At 43.9% G+C, this 24998-nt stretch overlaps 1 protein-coding gene across 1 annotated transcript in view; it reads right to left on the reverse strand.

Moving 5' to 3' along the window:
* The window catches only part of PIAS1 (protein inhibitor of activated STAT 1), a 108088-nt gene that overhangs the window by 17128 nt on the left and 65962 nt on the right, over nt 1-24998 (reverse strand). Inside the window, 7 exon segments of the mRNA XM_073618280.1 lie at nt 1381-1541; nt 3473-3546; nt 3819-3924; nt 5386-5520; nt 5676-5766; nt 5865-5912; nt 13056-13140. Of these exon segments, the coding sequence (XP_073474381.1) occupies nt 1381-1541; nt 3473-3546; nt 3819-3924; nt 5386-5520; nt 5676-5766; nt 5865-5912; nt 13056-13140 (700 nt within the window).

Raw genomic sequence — 24998 nt, forward strand, 5'->3', positions numbered from 1 at the left:
CATTAGTACAGTGACAGTGTATGTTTTTAGCACTGATCCATGTATTAATGTCACTGGTCCCCAAAAAGTGTCAGTTAGGGGTCTGATTATTTCAGCCGCAATAACGCAGTCCCACTAAAAATGGCTGATCGCCGCCATTACTAGTAAAAAAAAAAAAAAAAATACCCCATAGTTCGTAGATGCTATAACTTGTGTATAGTGATTGGCACAAACCAATCACTATACACAAATTGGGATTTTTTTTTTTTTAACCAAAAATATATAGCAGAATACATATTGGCCTACATTGATTAAGAAATTTGATTTTCAATATTTATTGAATATGTGTTATAGCAGAAAAGAAAAAAACATTTTTTTTTCTCAAAATGGACAGTCTTTTCTTTGTTTATAGCGCAAAAAATAAAAACCGCAGAGGTGATCAAATACCTCCAAAAAAATCTGAGGAAAAAAAAAAAAAAAAAAAGTTCCACATACATTTGTATAAAAGCGTCGCACAACTGCACAATTGTCAGACCCCTTTCACACCGAGGCAGTTTTCAGGCGTTTTAGCACTAGAAATGGCACCTGTAAAGTGCCTGAAAACTTCCTCCCATGCTGCCCGAATGTGAAAGTCTGAGTGCTTTCACACTGGGGCGGGGTGTTTGCGGGACGTTAGAAAAAGTCCTGCAAGCCGCATCTTTGGGAGCGCGGTACACAGCGCTCCCAAAAACATCCCTGCCCATTGAGATAAATGGAAAGCGATTCAGAAGCACCGCAACACAGGCGTTTTTAACCCCTTCTTCAGCCACTAGCGGGGTTTAAAAGCGCCCGAAAAGTGCCACTTAAACAGCGCTAAAGTGCCGCTAAAATGAGCCACACTTTACCGCTAACGCACGGGAGGCCCCAGTGTGAAAAAATGGCCTGGTCATGAAGGGTGTAAAAACCTCCCGGGGCTGAAGTGGTTAAATTGTCAGTAAGGCCCCTTTCACAAGGGTGTATTACACATACACTTGTGTAAAGGACAGTCCTCACCTGCACAGGGGTCCTCTGCATTCACATGCATGTCTACTGGGACGCAGCAGCGGCTACTGGTCCCAATCTGACAGCCATGCAGGTGAAGTCGTCCCCCCCCTCCCCCGAACGCACACTGTCTGCATTCTGGGACACGTACACAAGTGGCTGCCAAGTTGCAACCAGGTGTGTGTGTCCCCCAATAAACTGCCTGCACTGAGCCCCCATGCGGGTGACGACGACTCTTCACATGCATAGATATGCCTGGGTGAATGAGGCCTAACTGAGAAATTAAAAATCACTGGGATGAAAGAAAAAAAAAAAGAAGGAAGAAGGAGTGGAAGGTTAAAAAGCTGAGCCAACCTTTTCTATCACATGATATACACTCACCCATCTATTATTAAATGCTCATACGGTGCCTTCTTATCACACACAGGACACACCCATGTGGGCTTCTTTTCATTCATCTGGATATACAGGGTAGCATCAAAGCACTGCAGATGGGAGCAGGTAAGCGATCGGCAAGGGATAGTCAGACGCATCTTTCCAAGCTGAAAGAGATGGAAATAAAAACAAAATTCAATACTTTGCAGTAAAAAAAAAAAAAAACAAAAAAAAAAAAAAAAAAACAAACACACACACCACACACCTACCCTGTTTTAATATGAAAAAGGAAAACAAAAAACAAAAAAAAAAAAAACACAATCAAATTAAATTTTATTGAAGTGGTACTTCAGTCAGCCTCCCATGTGGCTCCTTTCCCCCTGGGCACCACCATTATGGCGCATGCACAGATGTTCCCACAGACATCTGTGAACAAAATAACCCAGCCACTGCTCAGTCCAGCAGCATAATGTCAGTACAAGCTCCACCCCGACATGTTTCGCCCCAGACCGGCCAGCCCTCAAGAACGTCTTCAGGGACTAAACCTGTCAGGGTGGAGTTTACGCCGACATTATGCTGCTGGACTGAGCAGAGGCTGTGTTTTTTGTTTTGCTTGTATACTCTGTTGCTTAGAGCAGTGGTTCGCAACCTCAGTCCTCAAGTAAAATATAAAATTGCTCTTATCAATACCATGTCATTGATATTGATTTAAAGCCGCTGTGTAAAATAAAGGAAAACACGGCCCCTTGGGGGTACTTGATGACTGAGAACCACTGCCTTAAAAGGGAATATAAACTTTTTACTAAATTATCATACATGTTATACTTACCTGCTCTGTGTAATGGTTCTGCACAAAGCACCCCCGAGCCTCTTTTTCTGGGGGGTCCCCCGCCGACGCTCCAGGCCCCTTTCGACACACACCGGGAAAATCAGTCCGTCCCTGTCACGACTTTTGATTGACAGCATTGGCTGCCACTGCGATCAGTCTGCTCAATGAGGGGGGAGACAGCAGCAAGTGCCACTGCTCTCTTGCACATTGCTGGATCAGATCAGGCTCAGCTAAGTATAAGGGGGGTGGGATGGGGTGGGATGGGATGGGATGGGATGGGATGGGATGGGGGGGGGGGGGTGTCTCCTGCAGCACAGGTGTTTTTTTTACCGCAATGCATATAGACTGAATGGGTTTTAGAAAGGCGATTGTTAACAATCACTTTAAGTCTTGGTTCACACTAATACAATGAGGGATACGCACAAGATTTCCTGCGTTTCCCTGCATCGCACAGCGTCCATGTGATGAGCTGCAGGTGTCAATGTTGTCTTAACACCCGGAAACAGATGGCAAAACGTAGTGCGATTGCCAGAATTGCAATGTATGGCTGAAATTGCACCACACAGACATCGCATGTGATGTGCACAAGAATGCAGAGCAAACTCAGCCTTAGGGTTTTATGTAAGTTTTATAAAGGAAGAGGTCTAGCGCAACAACTTTTGCATGTATTACACAGTTGTATCTGTGTTTCTGTACAAAAAAAATAAATAAATTTATATATATATATATATATATATATATATATATATATATATATATATATATATATATATATATATATATATATATATATATATATATATATATATATATATATATATATCTATATCTATCTCTTTTTTTCAGGGGGTACTTGGTGGAACTCAGTTCCACCACCTCTGGCTCAGACCCTTGGGGGGGCTGCTCACCACAATCACTTGTAAACACAAAAGTCCAGTTTCTGTGTTTACAAGTGACAGCTCTGCTTGCACTCTGTGTAACCCCTCTGAACTCTGCATGTAATGCAATCTTGGTATTTAATGCCCCTTTAAGACCCTCCTACTGTTCATGAAATTTGACTGACCACACCCCCCACTGCACGGGCTGGGGTGACTCGAGGGGCTCTTTTCATGTCCCATTTTTAGCTCTAAAACGCCTGAAAAGCGCCTCAGTGTGAAAGGGGTGTTAGGGTTAAAGGTTCAATTTTAACATCAATATGTAAAATATAGACAGGTGCAAAAAAAAAAGGAAGTCCGTTTCCACAGTGACATGAAAGTATTGTTCATTTACCGGACACAGGAGTGAGACCCGTAAACTGGTTGTAGCAATTTCACTGTCTGGATCAGCTGTGAGCTTCTCTTTAACTAGAAGAAAAGCAAAAAATGAACATTGATGCACAACTCCAATTTTAGACACAATACATTTTCCCCCCGGCTAAAACTGCGCACATTTCTGTTCTAGGAATGTATACAATGTATCACATTACACAGGAAACGCAAACCAACATATGATGGTTTCTGCTCCTTTGTTATTAGCAGAAGGCGTCTCCGTTTACAAAGTCAATGAGCTAAGATTCCAAAAACGGCCGAGTACCACCAGATGGGATCTCATTATAGTGATGAGGAAGAGATCTTACTGAGGGCTCTGGAATGGTCTGGGTTGCGGATCCCTTTTGCCCGTAGCCTCTGCAATAAGATGGCCGACGACAGCTGCTTGACGAGGTAAACCGCCAGCGAAAAATTCTGAGGAGAGAGAATCAGAAATACAGCTCAATCATCATCATTCAGGTCCAGACAACAGCAAAACATTTATAATAAAAAAAAAAAAAAAAAAAAAAAAAAAAAATAGCGAAGTACAAGAGAGGAAATCGATTCTTCCAGATTATATTCCAGATAAAGAGAAGAAACCAGAACTACATTGTAAGGAAACCCCAATAATTCATTTATAGTTGCACCCTGTAGGACTGTTAACCACTTCAGTCTCCAGACCTTTCTCCCCAAAACCCCTCATGTCCAAGAGCAGATTTCTTACACAGTTTTTATTTCTTTAATATTTTAGCATTGGCAGCATTTTTTTCTTTTGCGCATTATAACTTTTAGCATTTGTAGTCCACCCAAACATTATGCTTTTTTTTTTTTGTGGGAAAGGATAGACAGCACATTTTGGCCTTTTAATTAGGGGAGGGGGGGGGGGGGGGGTGATGAGGCTCAATTGATAGAAAATAGTAAAAAATATATATATATATAAATAAATAATGGCAGGAAAACAAAAAGTTACATTTTAATCGGTGCAACTGCATTACATTTACCAAAAAAGAAAAAGAAAATTTGCTGAATAAAATTCTATCAGAGCAAAGGTCTCCAAACTGCGGGGCCCTTCGCATTATTTTCCTTACCCAACCGTCTGGACACTATTCCTCCCCCCCCCCCCAAACAGAACACAAACGCACCCCCGCAAAATGACAAGACACCATCTCCCCTCCCCAACAGAACACTAAACAAACAAACCCCCCTCCTCCCCAGCGACTCGGGATGTTGTTATTCCCACCCCCCCCCCACCCCAGCGATGGAGTGATTATACACTCATCGGCGGGTACCGTGGACTCGATGTCCAGCAGCATCCGCCGATTCTTTGGTACCGAGGGAGAACAGAAGTCCGCTTGTGTAAATCAGACAGATCACCGTCATGAAGGGGGGTAAACCTTTCGGAGGGCAAGTGGTTAATTTGTGTAACGTGTGCTACTTTTACTTTTACTAAAAATCTGTTTCTTCTCCCTGCAAAGCTGGGAGAAGAAGCAGAGATCATACCCTCTGTACAGAGTGCTGTGTTGATTGTCAACCAAGGGCTCTGGGCTGTGAATGGGCACAGCCAATCAGCAGGTCCTGGGCCTTGAATTATTGGCTCCAATCTGCTGACAAACTCCTGCTATGTACAGTACAGTCACAGTGGAAGGTCGATGGCATGCACCCTGTACCCAGAAGAGGCCAGTGACATACAGGTATGTCGCTGTGCTTGTACGAGCCGCTCATCCGCAGTACATGGTGGGTGAGCGGTTCACCCACAAGTGGTTAATCAAGTTCTCTTTGCTAGTCTGCAGAGTCCCTGAGAGCTATTTTTTTTGCACTTGCATTAAAGGAGTGGTTAATGTCCAAGTATGCTACAAGAGCATCTGCGTCCTGGTAAAATGGTCACATGATACTTACACGTCCAATTTCCGCTGTCCACGACACAACAATGGTGTTGGGGACAGTTGTAGACAGACGTACAAGTGAGGTAATATTGATTGGTCGGCTTGGTCGCTTTGGTTCAACCCCATTTTTGGTTGGTGGAAGGTAACCCTGCAAGGGGAGAATTATGGAAATGCTCCACGTTAAAGGAATTTCTTACAGGCCATAATACAAAATAAAAAGGATAAAAGGATAAAAACACTTTGAACAAACGTAAGGTTATCAAAAGGCACAAAAAAAAAAAAATAAATAAACCACACACTTACTGGCAAATTGCAGGGTTTTCCATTTACTTTTACACACAGGTTTGGTGGAAAATGGTCTTCTTGAGGGCAACTGGTTTCTGAAAGGCAGAACCTGAGAGGAACATAAAATGATCAGGAATCACCTACAAAGTACACTTAGAAACACATAAAAGATAAAGACAAACCCCAAAACACAGGAAGAGATCCTACCTGAGCTGCACTTGAACTGTGAAATCACATTTTGTTCCAGAGATATCCCTGGAAAAAGTAAAAAACACACCGTGACTAAAACACAGATACCAAAATGCAGGTTAATTCTACCAATAAACCTCTTAATGAACCTCAAATACACAGCACAGGTCTACCCTTGAAGGTCCGAAGCAGTTATTCTCAGCTCTAAGGAACAAGGGTCTGACTAAACAAGGTCGCCTAGCTAGACAACCAACCTCTATTAGGCAAGATAAGCCATATAATGCACAATATTGGTACAATTTATTAGGCCGCAAAAACCCCAGAGAACACTAAAGCCAAAAAGGTATCCATTTTATCAAGTGAAGTAAGAGTACGTAAGTGTGAGACGACACTGCCATAATAGTAGACAAATAAAAGCCCTAAACCCCAGACTGAAGAGATGGGTACCTCCAAAAGACAGAGGATGAGAACTAAACATCCCTAGGCAACACAGGGGTCTGCAGTATGCTGAGGTTTGTCCAAGCCTAATCAACCATGATATAGAGAGAAGACCCAAGAACCCCTACAGCATTAAGAGCTGAGGAACAAGAAGCAGGAAAGTCAGATGATACATTAGGAACATTTGTCTCCCGTCTCCTACCTTTAATCTAAAAAAAAGAGGACCTTCCCCAGTGAAGTTGTTTAAGTTCTCAGAACCTGCGCTGTCCCCAGCAGGGAGCATCTAAACCAGGTTGTTTCACCTGCTGCTGAACTAAGGAGACATAGGGCCCCCCAGCAATGATCTCTGCATGCCGCAGATGCAAAGACCCTGCAACAAAGTTCTAAGCAGGAAACTTTGTCCTGAGTGGGTCTCCTGCTGTGGAGGAATTGTTTTTTTCCCCGAGAGGGGTCAGGCAGTAGTAGGGTCCACCTGATCTGCAGAGACAACAGGCATGTTCAGAACCCCAACATGGAACTGTTGTGAGGTGGTTTTGCTGGCAGTTATCTGTAGAGGGCCTGAGCAAAAATAGAAAAATGGGAGGCCAGCTTTGAGAGGAAGGGGAGGGGAAAATCTGCTTCATTGTGGATGGACTCTTAATGGAAAGGATGAACTCCTTGCTGAAGACAAAAGGAGCTACAGGTACAAGGTGTGGATATTTAAAAAAAGTTAGACTGCCAACACTGGAAGCTCGGGAGGCCCGAACCAGCCAGATCCTAAAGAAGTGAAGACGTCAGAGAAGAAGCTGACAACGAGAAGCTATAAAGCTAACCCTTTACAGGAGGTTGCCTGCGCATTTCACAATGGGGATAAAATAAGAGGGCACTAGGCTGAACACAAAAGCCAATACTTGAGGAGAAACAGGCAGCAATGAGGATCAAGATCACAGGATCTTGGTCCTGGTCAATCATGTGAATCAGGGGAGTACCCCCATGTAACAAAGAGGTTATTCATATCGCAAGCACAGGACATCCTCCCGATAAAGAGTGGAAGCCCAGATGGTGCACAGCTCTACGACCTAAACAAACACAAGGTCAGAAGAAAGGAGTCACAGGGTGGGAAGAACACAGACTGGGGAAGGTGGTGGTTGGGGGGGGGGGGGGGGGGGGGTTCTGTGGAGTAGCATCATAGACAACAGGAAGCAACTAAAAGGAACATCCAGAAAAAGTATTAACCGATGGCTAAAAGGCGGCTCCCTGCATGCGAGTGCTGGCAAAGGGAAATGCTTAAGGGCTCACCAGGGTACACAATCAGCCACTCACTTGTAGAAACGATGGCATACCTCATTCAGAGGTATTATTCAATCCAAGTTTGAGCCCTATGGGCCAAGCATGAGTTAGGCTCAGAGGGCTTGTGGGCATCTACTGCAGACATAGATTTAGGAGATAGGTGGGACTCAACCAACCTCTACCTATTATTATTATTCAGGATTTATATAGTGCCAACAGTTTACGCAGTGCTTTACAATATAAAAGGAGACAATACAGTTACAATACAATAAAATACAAGAGGATTAAGAGGGCCCTGCTCAGAAGAGCTTAAAATCTAATAGGGTGGGGCAGGTGGTACAAAAGGTTGTAACTGTGGGGAATGAGCTGATGGAAGTGGTAGGAGATTAGTTGGAGACATGATAGGCTTCCCTGAAGAGATGAGTTTTCAGGGATCGCCCGAAGGTAGCAAGAGTAGCAGATAGCAAGTTCCAGAGGATGGGAGAGGCTCTGGAGAAATCCTGGAGACGAGCATGGGAGGAGGAGACAAGAGAGCTCGAGCGTAGGAGGTCTTGAGAAGAGCAGAGGGAACGATTTGGGTGATATTTGGAGACAAGATTGGTGATGTAGCTCGGGGCAGAGTTGTGAATGGCTTTGTATGTTGTGATTAGTATTTTGAATTTAAATCCTATACCACAGACATTGGGGCTGGAGCATGCTCTGGCCTCACATGAAGATACTGATCACGGTGTTAAAGCGCAGGACCGAATATGCAATGTCCCTTGGAGGCCAGATCCTCTTAAATAGGTCACTGGATTTTCAGCAGCGCGCTGACACATCTGAATGGACATCAGACCCAAGTAGAATAAGGCCTGTAGATGAGCATCACAACTGTAGCAGATAGCTCCAGAGTTTTGCGTTACCTGCTCTCCAAAAACAGTAGGCCATTCCTGCTCCCCTTTGAAAGAAATTAACTAATTAAAGTTAACAGTCACTGCCAAAATAGCATGGATGACAGAACCAACCAATTCAAAACTGAGGATTGAAGAAGAAAGTCTGTCAAAAGTGTAAAAAGTGAGCATGCATTGAACTTAGCCAGTGGTGTTCCTATTAAGGCAATAGACTGGTTGAAACAAAGTTGGACTAGTCCACCGTTTAACAAATGGGAAACTTTCTAGAACACTCACAGTGTACTTCCAGTCTGCAGAGGAGTGCCTCCAATAACGGGCGCAAGAAGGTCTTTGCGGTAGAACCTCTAAAAAGATCCAAGCCGAAACTCTAAAAGGCAAGGTAGTATGCACTGCATCAACACAATCCAACACGATCCCCTGTTTTTCCTGAGATGACAGGAGATTGCGATGCCTCAAAGACAACTTTTAGAAAAAGCCTGTTGGAACCCCATATCTAGTCAAATATGGTCACTGGAATCTAAAGCCTCTGGAGGGTTTCAACGACTCTGCAGAAGACTACTGGAGCAGGGAGAGCCTCCACAATCAATGCGTATGAGGAACCGAGTGTGCAAAAAAAAAAAAAGGCCTAAGTGGATGCAAAAGTCCCAGAGGATAGGACTATAGGGAGGCAAAAAACGAAGCTGAGGAAGATTCCAGTGAAGACAACAGAGCTGAGAAAGATTCCAGTGAAGAAGACATTAATAAGAATAAAAAAAGGTTCTAGATGAAGACATTAATAAGGATACAAAGGTTCTAGATGGGTGCAGATTCCCTCAGAAGATGCCAAATAAAAGCAACTAGGCCCAAAGTACGAGGCTTGGCCTCAGTTACTCACAAAACCCTAAACAGCTGGTGCTGATGTGGGTCAAGCCACTTGACCCTCATCAGCACCAGCTGTTTAGGGTTTTGTGAGTAACTGAGGCCAAGCCTCGTACTTTGGGCCTAGTTGCTTTTATTTGGCATCTTCTGAGGGAATCTGCACCCATCTAGAACCTTTGTATCCTTAAGAATAAAAAAAGGTTCTAGATGAAGACATTAATAAGGATACAAAGGTTCTAGATGGGTGCAGATTCCCTCAGAAGATGCCAAATAAAAGCAACTAGGCCCAAAGTACGAGGCTTGGCCTCAGTTACTCACAAAACCCTAAACAGCTGGTGCTGATGAGGGTCAAGTGGCTTGACCCACATCAGCACCAGCTGTTTAGGGTTTTGTGAGTAACTGAGGCCAAGCCTCGTACTTTGGGCCTAGTTGCTTTTATTTGGCATCTTCTGAGGGAATCTGCACCCATCTAGAACCTTTGTATCCTTATTAATGTCTTCATCTAGAACCTTTTTTTATTCTTATTAATGTCTTCTTCACTGGAATCTTTCTCAGCTCTGTTGTCTTCACTGGAATCTTCCTCAGCTTCGTTTTTTGCCTCCCTATAGTCCTATCCTCTGGGACTTTTGCATCCACTTAGGCCTTTTTTTTTTTTTTGCACACTCACTGTAGCAGGCAGTGGTAATGGGGAAAAAAAATACACACCCCTAAAAAGGCATGCTCAGTAAAGAAAAGGTAATACTGGAGGTCGAATAGTTAATTAATTGATCTAGCTTGGACCACCGCAAGTATGCATCTCTCATACCCAACAATTTCCATAAAAGCAGTCACCACTACTACAGTGATCTGCAGCTTCTATGGGTATTGTTAGGCATGTTGGAACAACATTAACTATGCAAGAAAAATCATACCTAGACTTCAGCTTTAATCACCACCTCATATCTCCTAGCTGGGGTTCTGGTTTCTGCCTGCCAGAGTAGGTATGGCGACATTGACCAGGGGGGCCCTCACTACTGTGGTGTTTGACATGTAAGAAAAATGAAGCAATTATAGAATCTGGCTCCCTGGTAGCAGCTATGAGCAGGTGGGGAAAGCTTGGAATTTTTCCAGATGTTTCACATCCATCCAGTGGAGCTCCAGAGATGTAAAGAAGGTGGAGGACGGTTCTACTTGCCGACATCAACCAAAATGGAAAATGCTTTTACTCTGACTGACTTTAAACCTAAATTCCAGGTATGGGTATTTTATGTATGGTTACACATGGAGCAACCAACCAATGTATATACACCATTCCTGGTCAATGTCCCTGCAAGTCACTGAAAAAGGACATCACTACGCCAGTGATCTCCACTTGCATCCATGTCCCGTGCAGCTGGTCTGCTGCATTCCACACAAAGGGTGGTCAGCCGCTCAACACTAAAGCCATTTCAGAGAAAGACATTTTTAAATAAATTGCAAAACATTCTCCGATTGGACAGGCTGGGTGATGAAGTCACACTCTCCACCTCCTGTGTTCACAATGTAGTAGAGCTGCTGTTAATATGGTCAGAATCCACCCAGATGCCCCGACTGACAGCTGGCCCCGCCTCTCAGCATACAGTTGAAAGGTGGAGCCAGATATGCATGCTCACCTCCCCCTCCCCAGCCTGGTGCTCCTGCGAGTTCTGGAGGAGCGGAGAGTGGTGACTGACAGCAGTCATGTGATCTCTCAGATGTTAGTCTTCCAGAAGGCATGCAGAGCTGCAGCATCCTAGCCCATGCTGCTGCATAGATGCATGCATTTTTCAGAAACCCATTACTTCTCCTTCAAGTAGATTTCAAGGCAAGTTTAGCTATACATTCATACTCATTTAATTTGTACTGGGAGCCCCATTATTTAGTTAGAGCTGTTGCTGCAATATGAGTTAGATGCTAAAAACGTGGCCAAGCTTCTAGTTTCACGGCTACCTTTCAACTACAGAACCACAAACAGATCAAATATAGATTCACATACACTATATTACCAAAAGTATTGGGACGCCTGCCTTTATATATATATATATATATATATATATATATATATATATATATATATATATTTTTTTTATATATAAATAAATATACACACACACAAACAAACACACACAAGCACACAAACACACACACACAAACACACAAACTTTAAAAGAAGTCTTAGTCCATAGGGTTCAATATTGAGTTGGCCCACCCTTTGCAGCTATAACAGCTTCATCTCTTCTGGGAAGGCCGTCCACAAGGTTTAGGAGGGTGTCTATGGGAATGTTTGACCATTCTTCCAAAAGAGCATTTATGAGGTCAGGCACTGATGTTGGATGAGAAGGCTTGGCTCAGGTGGTGTTCTATTGGCTTGAAGTCAGGACTGCAGGCCTGTCAAGTTCCTCCACCCCAAGCTCGCTCTCCCATGCCTTTATGGACCTTGCTTTGTGCACTGGTGCACAGTCATGTTGGAACAGGAAGGGGCCGTCCCAAAACTGTTCCCACAAAGTTGGGAGCATGAAATTTTCCAAAATGTCTTGGTATGCTGACGCCTTAAGAGTTCCCTTCACTGGAACTAAGGAGCCAAGGCCAACCCCTGAAAAACAACCTCCCACCATAATCCCCCCTCCACCAAATGATTTGGACCAGTGCACAAAGCAAGGTCCATAAAGACATGGATGAGCGAGTTTGGGGTGGAGGAACTTGACCGGTCCTGACCTTAACCCAGAAGAACTCCTCTGGGATGAAATTGAGCGCTGACTGCGAGCCAGGCCTTCTTGTCCACATTAGTGCCTGACCTCATAAATGGGCTCCTGGAAGAATGGTCAAACATTCCCATAGACACACTCCTAAACCTTCTGGACAGCATTCCCAGAAGAGTTGAAGCTGTTATAGCTGCAAAGGGCGGAGCCAACTCAATATTGAACCCTACGGACGAAGACTGGGATGCCATTAAAGGTCACGTGCGTGTAAAGGGAGGTGTCCCAGTACTTTTGGTAATATAGTGTATTTAAAATACACATATCTAGGTTTGTAAATATTGAGCTGCAATGTGTCTCCAGGCTCGATTCAGAGGGTCTGCGATGACGCACGCCCCCCCCCCCAAATTTGATATAAGTTGACATTCTTCCACCGGCGGCCTTTCTTCCTGTTTAGTTATGTGCTGATGAATCCTCCGGACAGATTCTTTCGCTCCTACTGAACAAACATTCCCATTTCCTTAAACATGAGCATCCCACAGGCTTAGAGGGACGGTGGAGGGTCACATAGGAGGTCCCGGCTAAGACGCTGCAAAAGGGCCTTCAGAACCCCGTTCTGTCTCCGGGCACAGCGCCCTCCACAGCAGATTATTGCATTGCAAATTACCATCTACACCCACATCACTCCGCAAAGCCCACCAGTCGCATGGATAGGATGAAGATCTTATATGAATGATACAGAACACATTCCCCCCCCCCGTATGAATGATTTATGTACAAGGGGGGGAAAAAAAAAAAAAAAAAAAAGGAGAAATACGAAACAATGTTGCCAACAGTTAAGTAAAGCAGAACTGTCTGCCCACAGTCCAGATCACCCACTTCAAACTCTTCTGCCAAGGCAACTCTCGGCTCTCGCTATCAGCCGCAGATGTAACTCTAGCCCCCATCAAGCTGAGATTTCAATAGGCTGAGCAGAGTTGCCAAGTGAGAGGCGTGAGGTGGGGGATGGGAGATAACACTGGGAGAGAGTGGGGTTGGGGGAGGGGTAGAGAGAGACTTACATTGAGCTGCTGATTTGCTGGACTTGTTGTGGTGTTAATGCAAACGCGAAGCATGTTTCTTGAAACCGCTGGCTGTTATCTGAGGCTGCAGAGACAAGGACAGAGAATAAGAACCTGGACATTAATAAATGGCATTTTATTGAGGATCATTCAGTTATCACAATGCAGATCAGAAGGTCAAAATACCTAAATATATGCATTGTTCAAGATACAAGGGAAGGGGTTCATTTAAAGCAAAAAAAAAAAAAAAAAAAAAAAAAAAAAACACACAGCTTTTGTTGCAATTCAGGTAATCCAGAGATCTCCCCTGCAATACCTTTTTTCTACCACCAGATGTCCTCAGCCTAATAGTAAGCATCAATTCACTTCCTGTATGCCCAGGTTGTCCTGGACCCGCCCCCAGCCTAAGACTGGGCAATGAAAGGAAAGGAGAAACAGCATGTGATGATCTCATCTGTCAATTTGCTTTTGTCCCCTAGCAGAAATCCAGAGATCCTCCCCTATAGTACCTTTTTTCTACCACCAGATGTCCATCCTCCTCTGCAATACCTTTATCCACCACCAGATTTCCTCAGCCTAATAGTAAGCATCAATTCACTTCCTGTAAGCCCAGGTTGTCCTGGACCTGTCCCCAGCCTATGACTGGGCAGTGAAAAGGAAAAGAGAAGCAGCATGTGATGATCTTATCTGTCAATTTGCTTTCTTCTATCAGCAATCCAGAGATCCTCCCCATGCAGTACCTTTTTTCTACCACCAGATGGCCTTGGGCCGATAACCATAATCGTGCAATTCACTTCCTCTAAGACCAGGTCATCTTGGACTCACCCCCCCCCCCCCCAGCTTATGACTGGGTAGGGAAAAAGAGAAAGCAGCAACACCGTGATGTCATCTGTCACTTTGCTTTCTCCCCCTATCAGCATGCTCCTTGTGCTGCTTCTTATCCAATCCTGCTGGATAGGAACTGCAAGAGGCTCATAGCAGGTACTTGCACTATTTTTTTTTTTAAGCAAACACACAAATAATGTAAAAATGATTTACAAAGCCACATTAAAGTGGACCTTCAGTCATTTTTCAGCTTTCCATCTATAAAATCTTCTGCTCTTGTTGTTGCTTTAACTTTGGATAGTAAAACATTTTTTTTTCTGCCAGTAAATCCCTTATACAGCCCACTTCCTGTTTCTTGTCTGGTCATTGGCCTAGGCTTACGACATCATGCACAGCTCTCTCCCTCACTCTGGTGAGAATTTGCCAGGAAGGAAGGAGGGATGAGTCATAAGAGGTCCAATGAGAGCTGCCGAGCTGGAGTGTAGGAGGTGTGCCTCTGTGTAAATCCAGGAAGTAAACAGGCAACAGCTTCAGCTGCCCACAGTTAAAATAATTGCAGCCAGACTCAGGTGGAGGGAGATTTCTGCAACATATTTGGCAAGTACAGAATCCCAGTATATATAAAATAATATGCAAAGTGGTTGGAGGGAAGCTTCAGAATGGCGAAGATGTTTTTATTTACAAATGATGAGCAGGCCGCAGTTCCTTTTTAAAATTTGTGCCTTTTAACCCCTTTGCACCTAAAATGGTAAAACCTAAATGCCTAAAGCACAATTTGACAACGTTGACGTGAGTTAGTAAAACTGTACATATCACCACAACTACTTTGTGCATCCAGGTGGATTATATTGCTTTTTTTTTTTGGGGGGGGGGGGGTCGGGGGGTTCATTTGGTGGTAAATGGTAATGGATATCTCCTGATTTTTTTTTTTTTTTAATCATCAAAAAAAGGTAAAAAAAAAAAAAAAAAAAAAAAAAGGTAGCTGTATATTTCTTGCTACTACCACAACCTTCCATCAAAGATCACCACACAATCAATTCTCCCGCTCCTGACGATCGCAGTGATACCACATATGTGTAACGTTAGTTATTTGTACCCTTAGTACAGCCCAAAAACAAAATAGTGCACATTTTGTTTTTTATCCTACAAAAAAATAAATAAATAAATAAATAAATAAAAACCCTGACCTTTGACCCAAACAGTGACTTAGATCAAACCTTGATCTAGGTGTTTTTGTCATTTTTAAACCACCACTTTTTTTTTTTGTTTGTTTTTTTTTTAACCACACACTTTTTCTTTGCAAGGTCAGAGAGGCGCAATGCATCCTCCATTCACAGAGCGAAAAACACAGGGGGGAGGGGGCGGGCTTCACAGTGACTGATCAGTGCAACGGCAAATCAGAGGCTATCACAGCGATCAGGTGACAAAGAATAGACATTTCGGGGTTCTCGGTGACTGGGGGCCACATATTTGTATTGCGCCAGGGGGTTAAAGTATATGTAAACAATCACCTTGTAAAAACAACCCATTGAGTCTAAAATAGAAAAGAAAGGCAAAACATTTGTGTGTAGTAGTGTTTGGGGGGGGGGGAACCATGATTTGGAAGACGATCAAAAAAGGGGACAATAAAAAGCAGCAACTGCTACTGCATTAAACTAACACAGAAGCAAATATATAAAACAGTCGCTAGGGCTGGGGGAAAAAAAAAAAAAAAAAAATCGATTTAAATCTTGAATCAAGTTGAGAGGTCAAATCGATTCAAAATTTAAGCAAATCGATTTTTTTTTTTTTCCACCGCGCCGGTCCGGAGGCGCTGCGGGCATGAGTTTTTAGGCGAGGCAGCAGCTTCGGCCTAGTCCGCAGCTACGGCCGGACGCCGCGGACTCGCCTAAAAACTCATGCCCGCAGCGCCTCCGGACCGGCGCTGACACCGCGCCGGGCCTGAAGAGCTGCGGGCAAGGAGTTTTTAGGCGAGGCCGCGGCCTAGTCCGCGAGGCCGGACAACGCGGACTAGGCTGAAGCCGCGGCCTCGTCTAAAAGCTCATGCCCGCAGCGCCTCGGGACCGGCGCGGTTTCCAAAGGAAAAAGAAAAAAACTCGATTCGAATCGTGAAGTTAAGAGAATCGAAGATTTTTTTTTTTTTTTTTCCTTTAGAAAATCTCCCAGCCCTAACAGTCGCGCTAGCAATAAAAGACCATTTGAATTTAAAATAGAAGTATGCAAATAGAGTCCAACATAGGAGAATTCCCAATGGGTGATACATAAAAGTTGTCAGTTGAGGTCGCAGACACCAATTCACAACTGGATCCCAATCAGAGTAACACACAAAGTATAGTCACGTGTGCAACTGACCAAAGACACGGCCACCTTAAATGATACAAATGGCTTCTTACCAGCAGTACTGGACCTCTTCTTTACAAAAATCCAGTGACGCTTTTGGCCGATTACCCTGCCAGGACCTTTAGGTGTTCCTGCAGACTCTGAGGGCCATAGAAGGAATCTTCCCGCTGGGGTGTCTGTGATTTTAGACTCAAAAGGCAAAGAATGCTCCACCACAGTGTAAAATCCAATGCAATTTATTAGGAAGAATAAAGAGCTGCACACGCCTCATAGAACTCGCCGGCCGGCATATTACACAATGTCTGTACTTCCGAGACTCGTGGGATGCGATGAGGATTCCTTCTATGGCCCTCAGAGTCTGCAGGAACACCTAAAGGCAGGTTAATCGGCCAAAAGCGTTGGCTTTTTTTTTTTAACAAAAAAGAAGAAGAGGTCCAGTACTGCTGGTAAGCAGCCATTTGTATCATTTAAGGTGGCCGTGTCTTTGGTGGTCAGTTGCACACGTGACTATACTTTGTGTGTTACTCTGATTGGGATCCAGTTGTGAATTGGTGTCTGCGACCTCAACTGACAACTTTTATGTATCGTCCATTGGGAATTCTCCTATGTTGGACTCTATTTGCATACTTCTGTTTTAAAATCAAATGTACTTTTATTGCTAGCGCGACTGTTTTATATATTTGTTTGCGTTAGTATCTATATATTTGTATTAGTATCATGCAGTAGAGTTGCTGTTTGATATTTTAAAAATATATTTTTTAAAAAAAAAATTGTGATCCAGTTGTGAATTGGTGTCTGCGAGCTCAACTGACAACCTTTATGTAGCACCCATTGGGAATTCTATGTTGGACTTAGAGATATAGCTATATCTATATAAAAAATTAAAAAAATAGATCTTTATATATAATGGTTTTATATTCAACTCGGTGTCCCCCAGAGTGGCAATATCTGTATCTGTACTCATGGTGTCCCCAGTGTGGCTTCCCCCAAGCGCTCCAGTTTCCTCAGGCTGCTCTCTGCTCATTGGAGACATTCACTGCTCAGGACTTCTCACCGCTCCCTCCACTGTATTGGACAGCCAATAGGCCACATCGCATTGCAGCCCCGCCCATTGTCACACAATGATTGGGCAGCCAGCCGGTCTACACATGGCACTCAGTTTTGCGATGGTGGAACAGTAAGCCGTGCTCTGATTGGATGCAGAAGCTAATCTTGTCTTCTTTCTATTGGCAAAACACCGATAACCCAATTTCTAACCGATATATCGCCCCTGCCAAAAACGGTGCATCCCTAGTGAATTGATGAGGAGGAAGAGAGGAAGAGAGGGAGGAGGAAGAGAGGAAGAGAGGAAGAGAGGAAGAGAGGGAGGAGGAAGAGAGGGAGGAGGAAGAGAGGGAGGAGGAAGAGAGGGAGGAGGAAGAGAGGGAGGAGGAAGAGAGGGAGGAGGAAGAGAGGGAGGAGGAAGAGAGGGAGGAGGAAGAGAGGGAGGAGGAAGAGAGGGAGGAGGAAGAGAGGGAGGAGGAAGAGAGGGAGGAGGAAGAGAGGGAGGAGGAAGAGAGGGAGGAGGAAGAGAGGGAGGAGGAAGAGAGGGAGGAGGAAGAGAGGGAGGAGGAAGAGAGGGAGGAGGAAGAGAGGGAGGAGGAAGAGAGGGAGGAGGAAGAGAGGGAGGAGGAAGAGAGGGAGGAGGAAGAGAGGGAGGAGGAAGAGAGGGAGGAGGAAGAGAGGGAGGAGGAAGAGAGGAAGAGAGGGAGGAGGAAGAGAGGGAGGAGGAAGAGAGGAAGAAAGGGAGGAGGAAGAGAGGAAGAAAGGGAGGAGGAAGAGAGGAAGAAAGGGAGGAGGAAGAGAGGAAGAAAGGGAGGAGGAAGAGAGGAAGAAAGGGAGGAGGAAGAGAGGAAGAAAGGAAGAGAGGAAGAAAGGAGGAGGAAGAAAGGAGGAGGTAAATATGTTAACACACACTCACCACTTTTTTTTTTTTTTTTTTTAATGAAGTGACCACATAATCTGTTCTCAGCTGAATAAGAGCTGGGGAAGGAGAAACAGCAGCCCACCGATATTCTAAAAAACAAGGTCTTGCGAGCTACCATGTGAAAATCCAAATAATTAGAGATGATTAAAAGGACAGCCGCTAACATTGATCACGTCCCATATACTCGTGCCAAATAAAAGTTTTATACCACTGCATTCCTATGTGAAAAATCTAGTGAACATAACAATGCAATCTTATGCGATTAAAAGTTGCGACCATAAACAAAAATTGTAATCCTATGCGATCCTCCCAATGACAACCTGTGTAACATACACACCTCTACATACACGTTGCATTCATATGCAATAGAGAAATATGCAAACCTGTGCGATAGTGTTCAGTACGATTACCATATGATTTTATTTGGATAGCGCAGAATTATATTGGTATAAAAGCCCACTGATATTCCCAGTGAATGGCTGTGCAGGGGTGTCAGGACAAGTCTGATGATTGGAGAACAGGCTGAGTTCCCAGCACAGCTAGAAAACGGACCACATAGTGGATGCAATACCAAGAACAGGAGACGTCTGCAGACTGCAGGAGTGAAGGATCAGGTAAGTAAAACTGATTTTCCCAGTTCCCTTTAAGTAAATGAGAATTTAACCCTATGCAGTATGGAGGCAGACCCACGGCACGGGAGGATTTTTTACTTTCCCTGGAGCTCAGCTTTAAAAAAAAAAACGTAAAGTGACCAGATCTGCAGGAAGGAGAAATGTAAACTTCCACAAACAGCATTCCAAAACATTCCACGTTTAAATGCGCACATTCTTTACATAGCGGAGGATTGGCCATCACAAGCGTACTGGAGTAGGAATATTGCAGCTTCTGTTAAAAAGGGAACCAAATCAGAATAGAAAGAAGTGAGCTGCCACTTCATATTCATTTTTGATGTTTACATTTTTTTTTTTACGGACCTCTGAAGCATCCATACTTGTTATAGGTTGCCTACAGACTACATTCAGACCTCAGAATCCCGGCTCTATCTACTGAGTCACTGCCCTGGAAGGGGGACCCAACCAACCAAGTCTGACATGTCTGATCTCCCAACCTACATACTTGTTTCAAGTCAGTGACCTCGCCAATTAGTGAAGCCAGGATCAGGATGTCAGTTTTGGCGATTGCCTTTAAAAACCATCTCCAGGAGTTGCAGGCTCCAAATTTCTACCCTCACAGACTTCAGTCAGTCAAATAGATGATTTCCACAAATCTTCACTTCCCCAGAAGATACAGGGAATCATTTATTCTACCTTTAAAAAAAAAGGGACATTAAGCTCTGGTTTAAAAAAAAAAAAAATCTACTCAGGTATTGTTGTAGAATCTCATATTAGCCAATGTATTTCATATTGATTTGCATATATTTTATTGATAAGAATTATTATTCATATTATATAGTAGTGGTTTTATCAATATTATTATTCAATAAGTAAAGCAACAATTATTAATCTTTAATAATGTATACTGCGATTTCCATAGATTTAGAAAGTCTTCATTTTTAAGTGTTGAACTTTAAATGACCTCTTCTTTATGACAAGTACTTGTACACAGGTGTTCTCGAAAATGTATTACGATAGTCTACTGGGTGAAAGTTCACTAGAATAGATTTAAGTTATATAGAATTGTCTCAAGTCTTTGAAATGCATATAAATCAGACAGATAAAAAGATAAGAAAACAGGTGGTTTAGAAATAATTAAAGTTATGTACAGTACATTAAATTAAGTTTGACAGGGTCAAACAAAGGTCTGCTTGTGCTCTCATTAAACTATTAAAATACATACATATAGTGAAACATAAAAAAACATCTGGTGGGGTTATTGAAAGTTCATTTTCCCAAAAGTCATAAATCTAATTCTTGAACTTAGTTAAATCTTATCAAGATGAGGAGAGTTTGATAACACAGCTGGGTGCCAGACTGTCTCTACACAGGTGTTTTTAATTGGTCAAAACCAGTTCTAAATCACTTTAATGAACATATAGGAATTTTGGGAAAAATTAAGTTGATCTGGTTGTAGAACAGGTGTCAGATTTATCGTTAGTTACATTGAGTAGATCTTAGCGACCAATCATATGTAAGAGATATGATTAAGATAAGACTTGTAAAAGGGTATATAAATGCAAGCTGTACAACTGTTAGACAAGTCGGATAGGAGCTCATAAGGCTGAACTCTGTGTATGCTACCCTATTGCAAGGGTCATAGAGGTCAGAACCAATGGGCAAATATCTGTCAGTAACTTGTCTCCTCGTACAAGTCAGAGAAGACTTCTTAACTTGTTCCAGAATGTGGTCTCAGGTGAATTTCGCTCACGAACTTGGTCGAGCTGGAACCCAGAACTGTGAGGGGACCAGACCACCGGCCGATCGACTGGTCCCTATCAGGTGACAGGTTCCCAAGAATTGGCAGAAAAGACCCATTCTGGCTCAAGGTGAGAACAATTCACAATTGTTTCAATTTGGTTAGAGGATAAGAATACCTATATTTAACCACTTAAGGACCAGCCTCGTTTTGGATTTTAGGTGTTTACATGTTTAAAACAGGTTTTTCTGCTAGAAAATTACTTAGAACCCCCAAACATTATATATGTTTTTTCTTCTAACACCCTAGAGAATACAATGGCGGTCATTGCAATACTTTTTTTTGCACTGTATTTGCGCAGCGGTCTTAAAAGCGCACTTTTTTTGGAAAAAATTCACTTTTTTGAATAAAAAAAAAATAAGACAACAGTAAAGTTATCCCAATTTTTTTTTTATATTGTGAAATATAATGTTACGCCAAGTAAATTGATACCCAACATGTCATGCTTGAAAATTGTGCCCGCTTGTGGAATGGCGTCAAACTTTTACCCTTAAAAATCTCCATAGGCGACGTTTAAAAAAATTCTACAGGTTGCATATTTTGCGCTACAGAGGAGGTCTAGGGCTAGAATTATTGCTCTCGCTCTACCGGTCGCTGTGATACCTCACATGTGTGGTTTGACCACCGTTTTCATATGCGGGCGCTACTCGCGTATGCGTTCGCTTCTGCGCGCGAGCTCGTCAGGATAGGGGGGTTTTTAAAAATTTTTTTTTTATTTTTATTATTTTTTTACAATATTTTATTTATTTTTACACTTGCAGCATCCGAGCCGGGGGGAGGGTTGAGATCCACCTGGCCAACATGGTGGAAAGCAAAAGATCCCAAGGGGACGGGTGGCTCCAGGCACCAAAGAAAACAAACACACCGACCACGTTTTTTTTTTTTTTTTTTTTTTTTAAAAGGAAGAAGGAAGAAGAAACAAAGAAGAAGGAAGGAAGGAAGGAAGGAAGGAAGGAAGGAAGGAAGGAAGGAAGGAAGGAAGGAAGGAAGGAAGGAAGGAAGGAAGGAAGGAAGGAAGAAAGGAAGAAAGAAAGAAAGAAAGAAAGAAAGAAAGAAAGAAAGAAAGAAAGAAAGAAAGAAAGAAAGAAAGAAAGAAAGAGTCCTCTGCCCCCTTCACATGGCGCTGTAGTGTAATATTCTGCCCCCAATAGCAGTTCTCTGCTCCCCCCACATAACCGTATCCTCTGCCGCCCCCAAAAATCGCTGTCCTCTTCTCATCACAATACCTGCCACTGTAGCGTCCTGTGGCGCCCCCCCCCCCCCAACAGTGTCTCCTCTGTCCTTACCTCCTCCCTCACCTACACACAGCGCTGCGACGATAGCACTTCCTACCTGCCAGAGCAGAGATCAAGAGATGATAAAAAATAAAATTATAACCTGCAGCCATGGCACCACAGCGAGGGGGCGCTTCCAGCAGTCATGGCGCCACAGCGAGGGGGCGCTTCCAGCAGTCATGGCGCCACAGCGAGGGGGCGCTTCCAGCAGTCATGGCGCCACAGCGAGGGGGCGCTTCCAGCAGTCATGGCGCCACAGCGAGGGGGCGCTTCCAGTGCTCTTGCGCAATGTCAGGTGTCTTGGACAGGAGGAGGAGTGGGAGACTCCAAGATGGACAGGAGTATGGCTGCTTCCAGCAGCCATAGCACCAGGGGGCTTCCAGCGGCCATGGCGCCACAGCGAGGGGGGGCTGCCAGAAGCAATGGCGCCACAGCGAGGGGGGGCTGCCAGAAGCAATGGCGCCACAGCGAGGGGGGCTGCCAGAAGCAATGGCGCCACAGCGAGGGGGGCTGCCAGAAGCAATGGCGCCACAGCGAGGGGGGCTGCCAGAAGCAATGGCGCCACAGCGAGGGGGGCTGCCAGAAGCAATGGCGCCACAGCGAGGGGGGCTGCCAGAAGCAATGGCGCCACAGCGGGGGGGGGGGGGGGGGCGCTTCCAGTGCTCTTGCACAATGTCACGTGTCTTGGACAGTAGGAGTGGGAGACTCCAAGATGGACAGGAGTAGGGCTGGGAACTATGGCAGGGAGGTTCGACCTCTGAAGTCAAAAAGAGGTCTAGGAAGCCAGCAGATAATTCAGAAAATCAAAAGGTTTGATTTGCCACAGAAACAGAAAGTGAAGAAATCCTGTTGTGTTGAGAAGCGGACCATACATGTATCCAACGTTGGCAATTCCTATGAGCCATCCGAAATTCAGGCTGCTGGCTCTTCAAACTAAAAGTCCCGTTCCAGAGAAGTAAATTAAATCTAATTCTGTTGAGTGGGAACGGCCATAGATGGATCAAAAATGTGTCCGTTGCCTGCAGAAAGATTTCCATTCACTTTGGAGATAAAACCATGGAGGCCGCCATTGCGGACCTCCTTTTGAGGATGCTGGTTCCCTGGCAGTCATCCGATACTTGGTTTTCAATACTGTGAGTGTGACCTGGAACAAGTATAGAGTTGAGGAACTCCAATACAGCTCGCATGTTCCAAGTTTATACCAAAAAAGTCCTAAAGTCAGAAAACCAGGCAAATTGCTGGGGTTAAAAATAGTCAGTCAAAGCAGAGTTCCACCCGCCCCCTCCCAGCATAAAAAATGAAAGTTAATATTTATGACACTTACCTGTCCTGGAGAGTCCAATGATGTTGGCACCCCAGCCGACGTGTCCATCAGCGCTCAGGTGCTGCCGCCGCCATTCCCTGTAAGGGAAGCCGGCAGTGAAGCCAAGCCTTGCGGATTCACAGCTGGTTCCCCATTGTGCACGCGCAAATTCTGCTGCACTTCTTGATCTTTCTGCACGCAACGGACAAATTTTCGATCCATCTATGTCCGTTCCCACTCAACAGAATTAGATTTAATTGACTCCTCTGGAACGGGGCTTTTATTTTGAAGAGCCAGGTGGTTTCTGCAGGGCCACCCATGGCCTGAATTTCGGAGGACTCCTAGGAATTGCCAACGTTGGATACATGTATGGTCCGCTTCTCAACACAACAGGATTTCTTCACTTTCCATTTCTGTGGCAAATTAAACCTTTTGACTTTGAGTCATCTGCTGGCTTCCTAGACCTCTTTTTGACTTCAGCGGTCAAAAATCCCTTCCATAGTTCTCAGCCCTTCTCCTGTCCATCTCGGAGTCTCCCACTCTTCCCGTTAAGTTCTACTGTCCAAGACACTAGATGTTGCGCAAAGAGCACCGGAGGGGGGCAGATAAGCGGAGCTTCCAATTTTGGGTGGAACTTGGATTTAAGCCGCAGTTTTTCTAGCACTCCCCCCCACAGCAGCCAATGAGGGTTTTGCACATGCCGCTGTGCTTTGCAGCCGTGGCGACACATTATATCCCGTTGAGTTTAGCAGGCAATAACGCCACTGGCTTTAACCCATTTAAGTGACTTGGGCCACACCACAATCACGTGGTGAGGAGGCAACACATTGCCTCCCACTTGCCCGTCAACCGCCCTCTGAAAAACAATCCACAATATGGGAGGGGGAGAAAAGGGAAAGGTTCTCACTGTTCCTTCCTCTAGCAAAAAAGGACCCAATGTGCCGGTTATGTTCTGCCAGCTGCACTGTGCAAATTACATCCTCGCTTCATCATTACTGAAGTTCTTATTTTTTTTTAGATTTGGGAGGAATTTAATGGCAATGCTATAAAGACATCTATCGCCCGGGCTTTAGACCTGGTTGTAATAAAAGTTCCAGAAAACAATGATATGTATTGACATTACCAAATGCCTCTGTATATAAAAGATAATTGTGTTTTGGCTATTAAGCGATATCTTGCCCATTAGGCACACGGAGTCCTATTAACAAACGTTCTGACATTAGAAAAAAGGTTTATAATTGTATTACAGAGGCCGCTCTGCAGATAAACAAGAGCAGATGTAGCCGGCCCACGCTATTTAAATTACATTTACACAGTTCTCATGTCTTGGTGACCAACGCAGGGCTTATGTTAGAAGATGTACAGCAGCCAGAACCATGGTGGGGGGGGCGAGTCGGGTCCGCCAAAGTACGCCAAAACCCAATCTACCAACATTTCACCCGTCAGAACTGTGTTAAAAGTGTATGTTACACCGAATAGGTTTGTGTGTTCACATCGGGGTGGATAAAAAGCGATGGATATAAAATTTAAAAAAAAGAAAAGAAAAAAAAAAAAAAAAAAAAAAAAAAGGTTTTTTTAAAATCACTCATTTTAATTAAATGCTTTTGTAGTAAAAATCTATCTATAGATGTTTTCTATTTAACCACTTCAGCCCCAAAAGGTTTTTACCCCCTTCCTGACCAGAGCACTTTTTAACTGGTAACTGCGCAGTCATGCAATACTGTACCCAAAACGAAATCTGCGTCCTTTTTTTTCCCCCTACAAATAAAGCTTTTTTTATATATATATATATATATATATATATATACATACATACATACACA

Source organism: Aquarana catesbeiana, linkage group LG03 (assembly GCF_042186555.1).
Source record: "Aquarana catesbeiana isolate 2022-GZ linkage group LG03, ASM4218655v1, whole genome shotgun sequence".
NCBI classification, from domain to species: domain Eukaryota; kingdom Metazoa; phylum Chordata; class Amphibia; order Anura; family Ranidae; genus Aquarana; species Aquarana catesbeiana.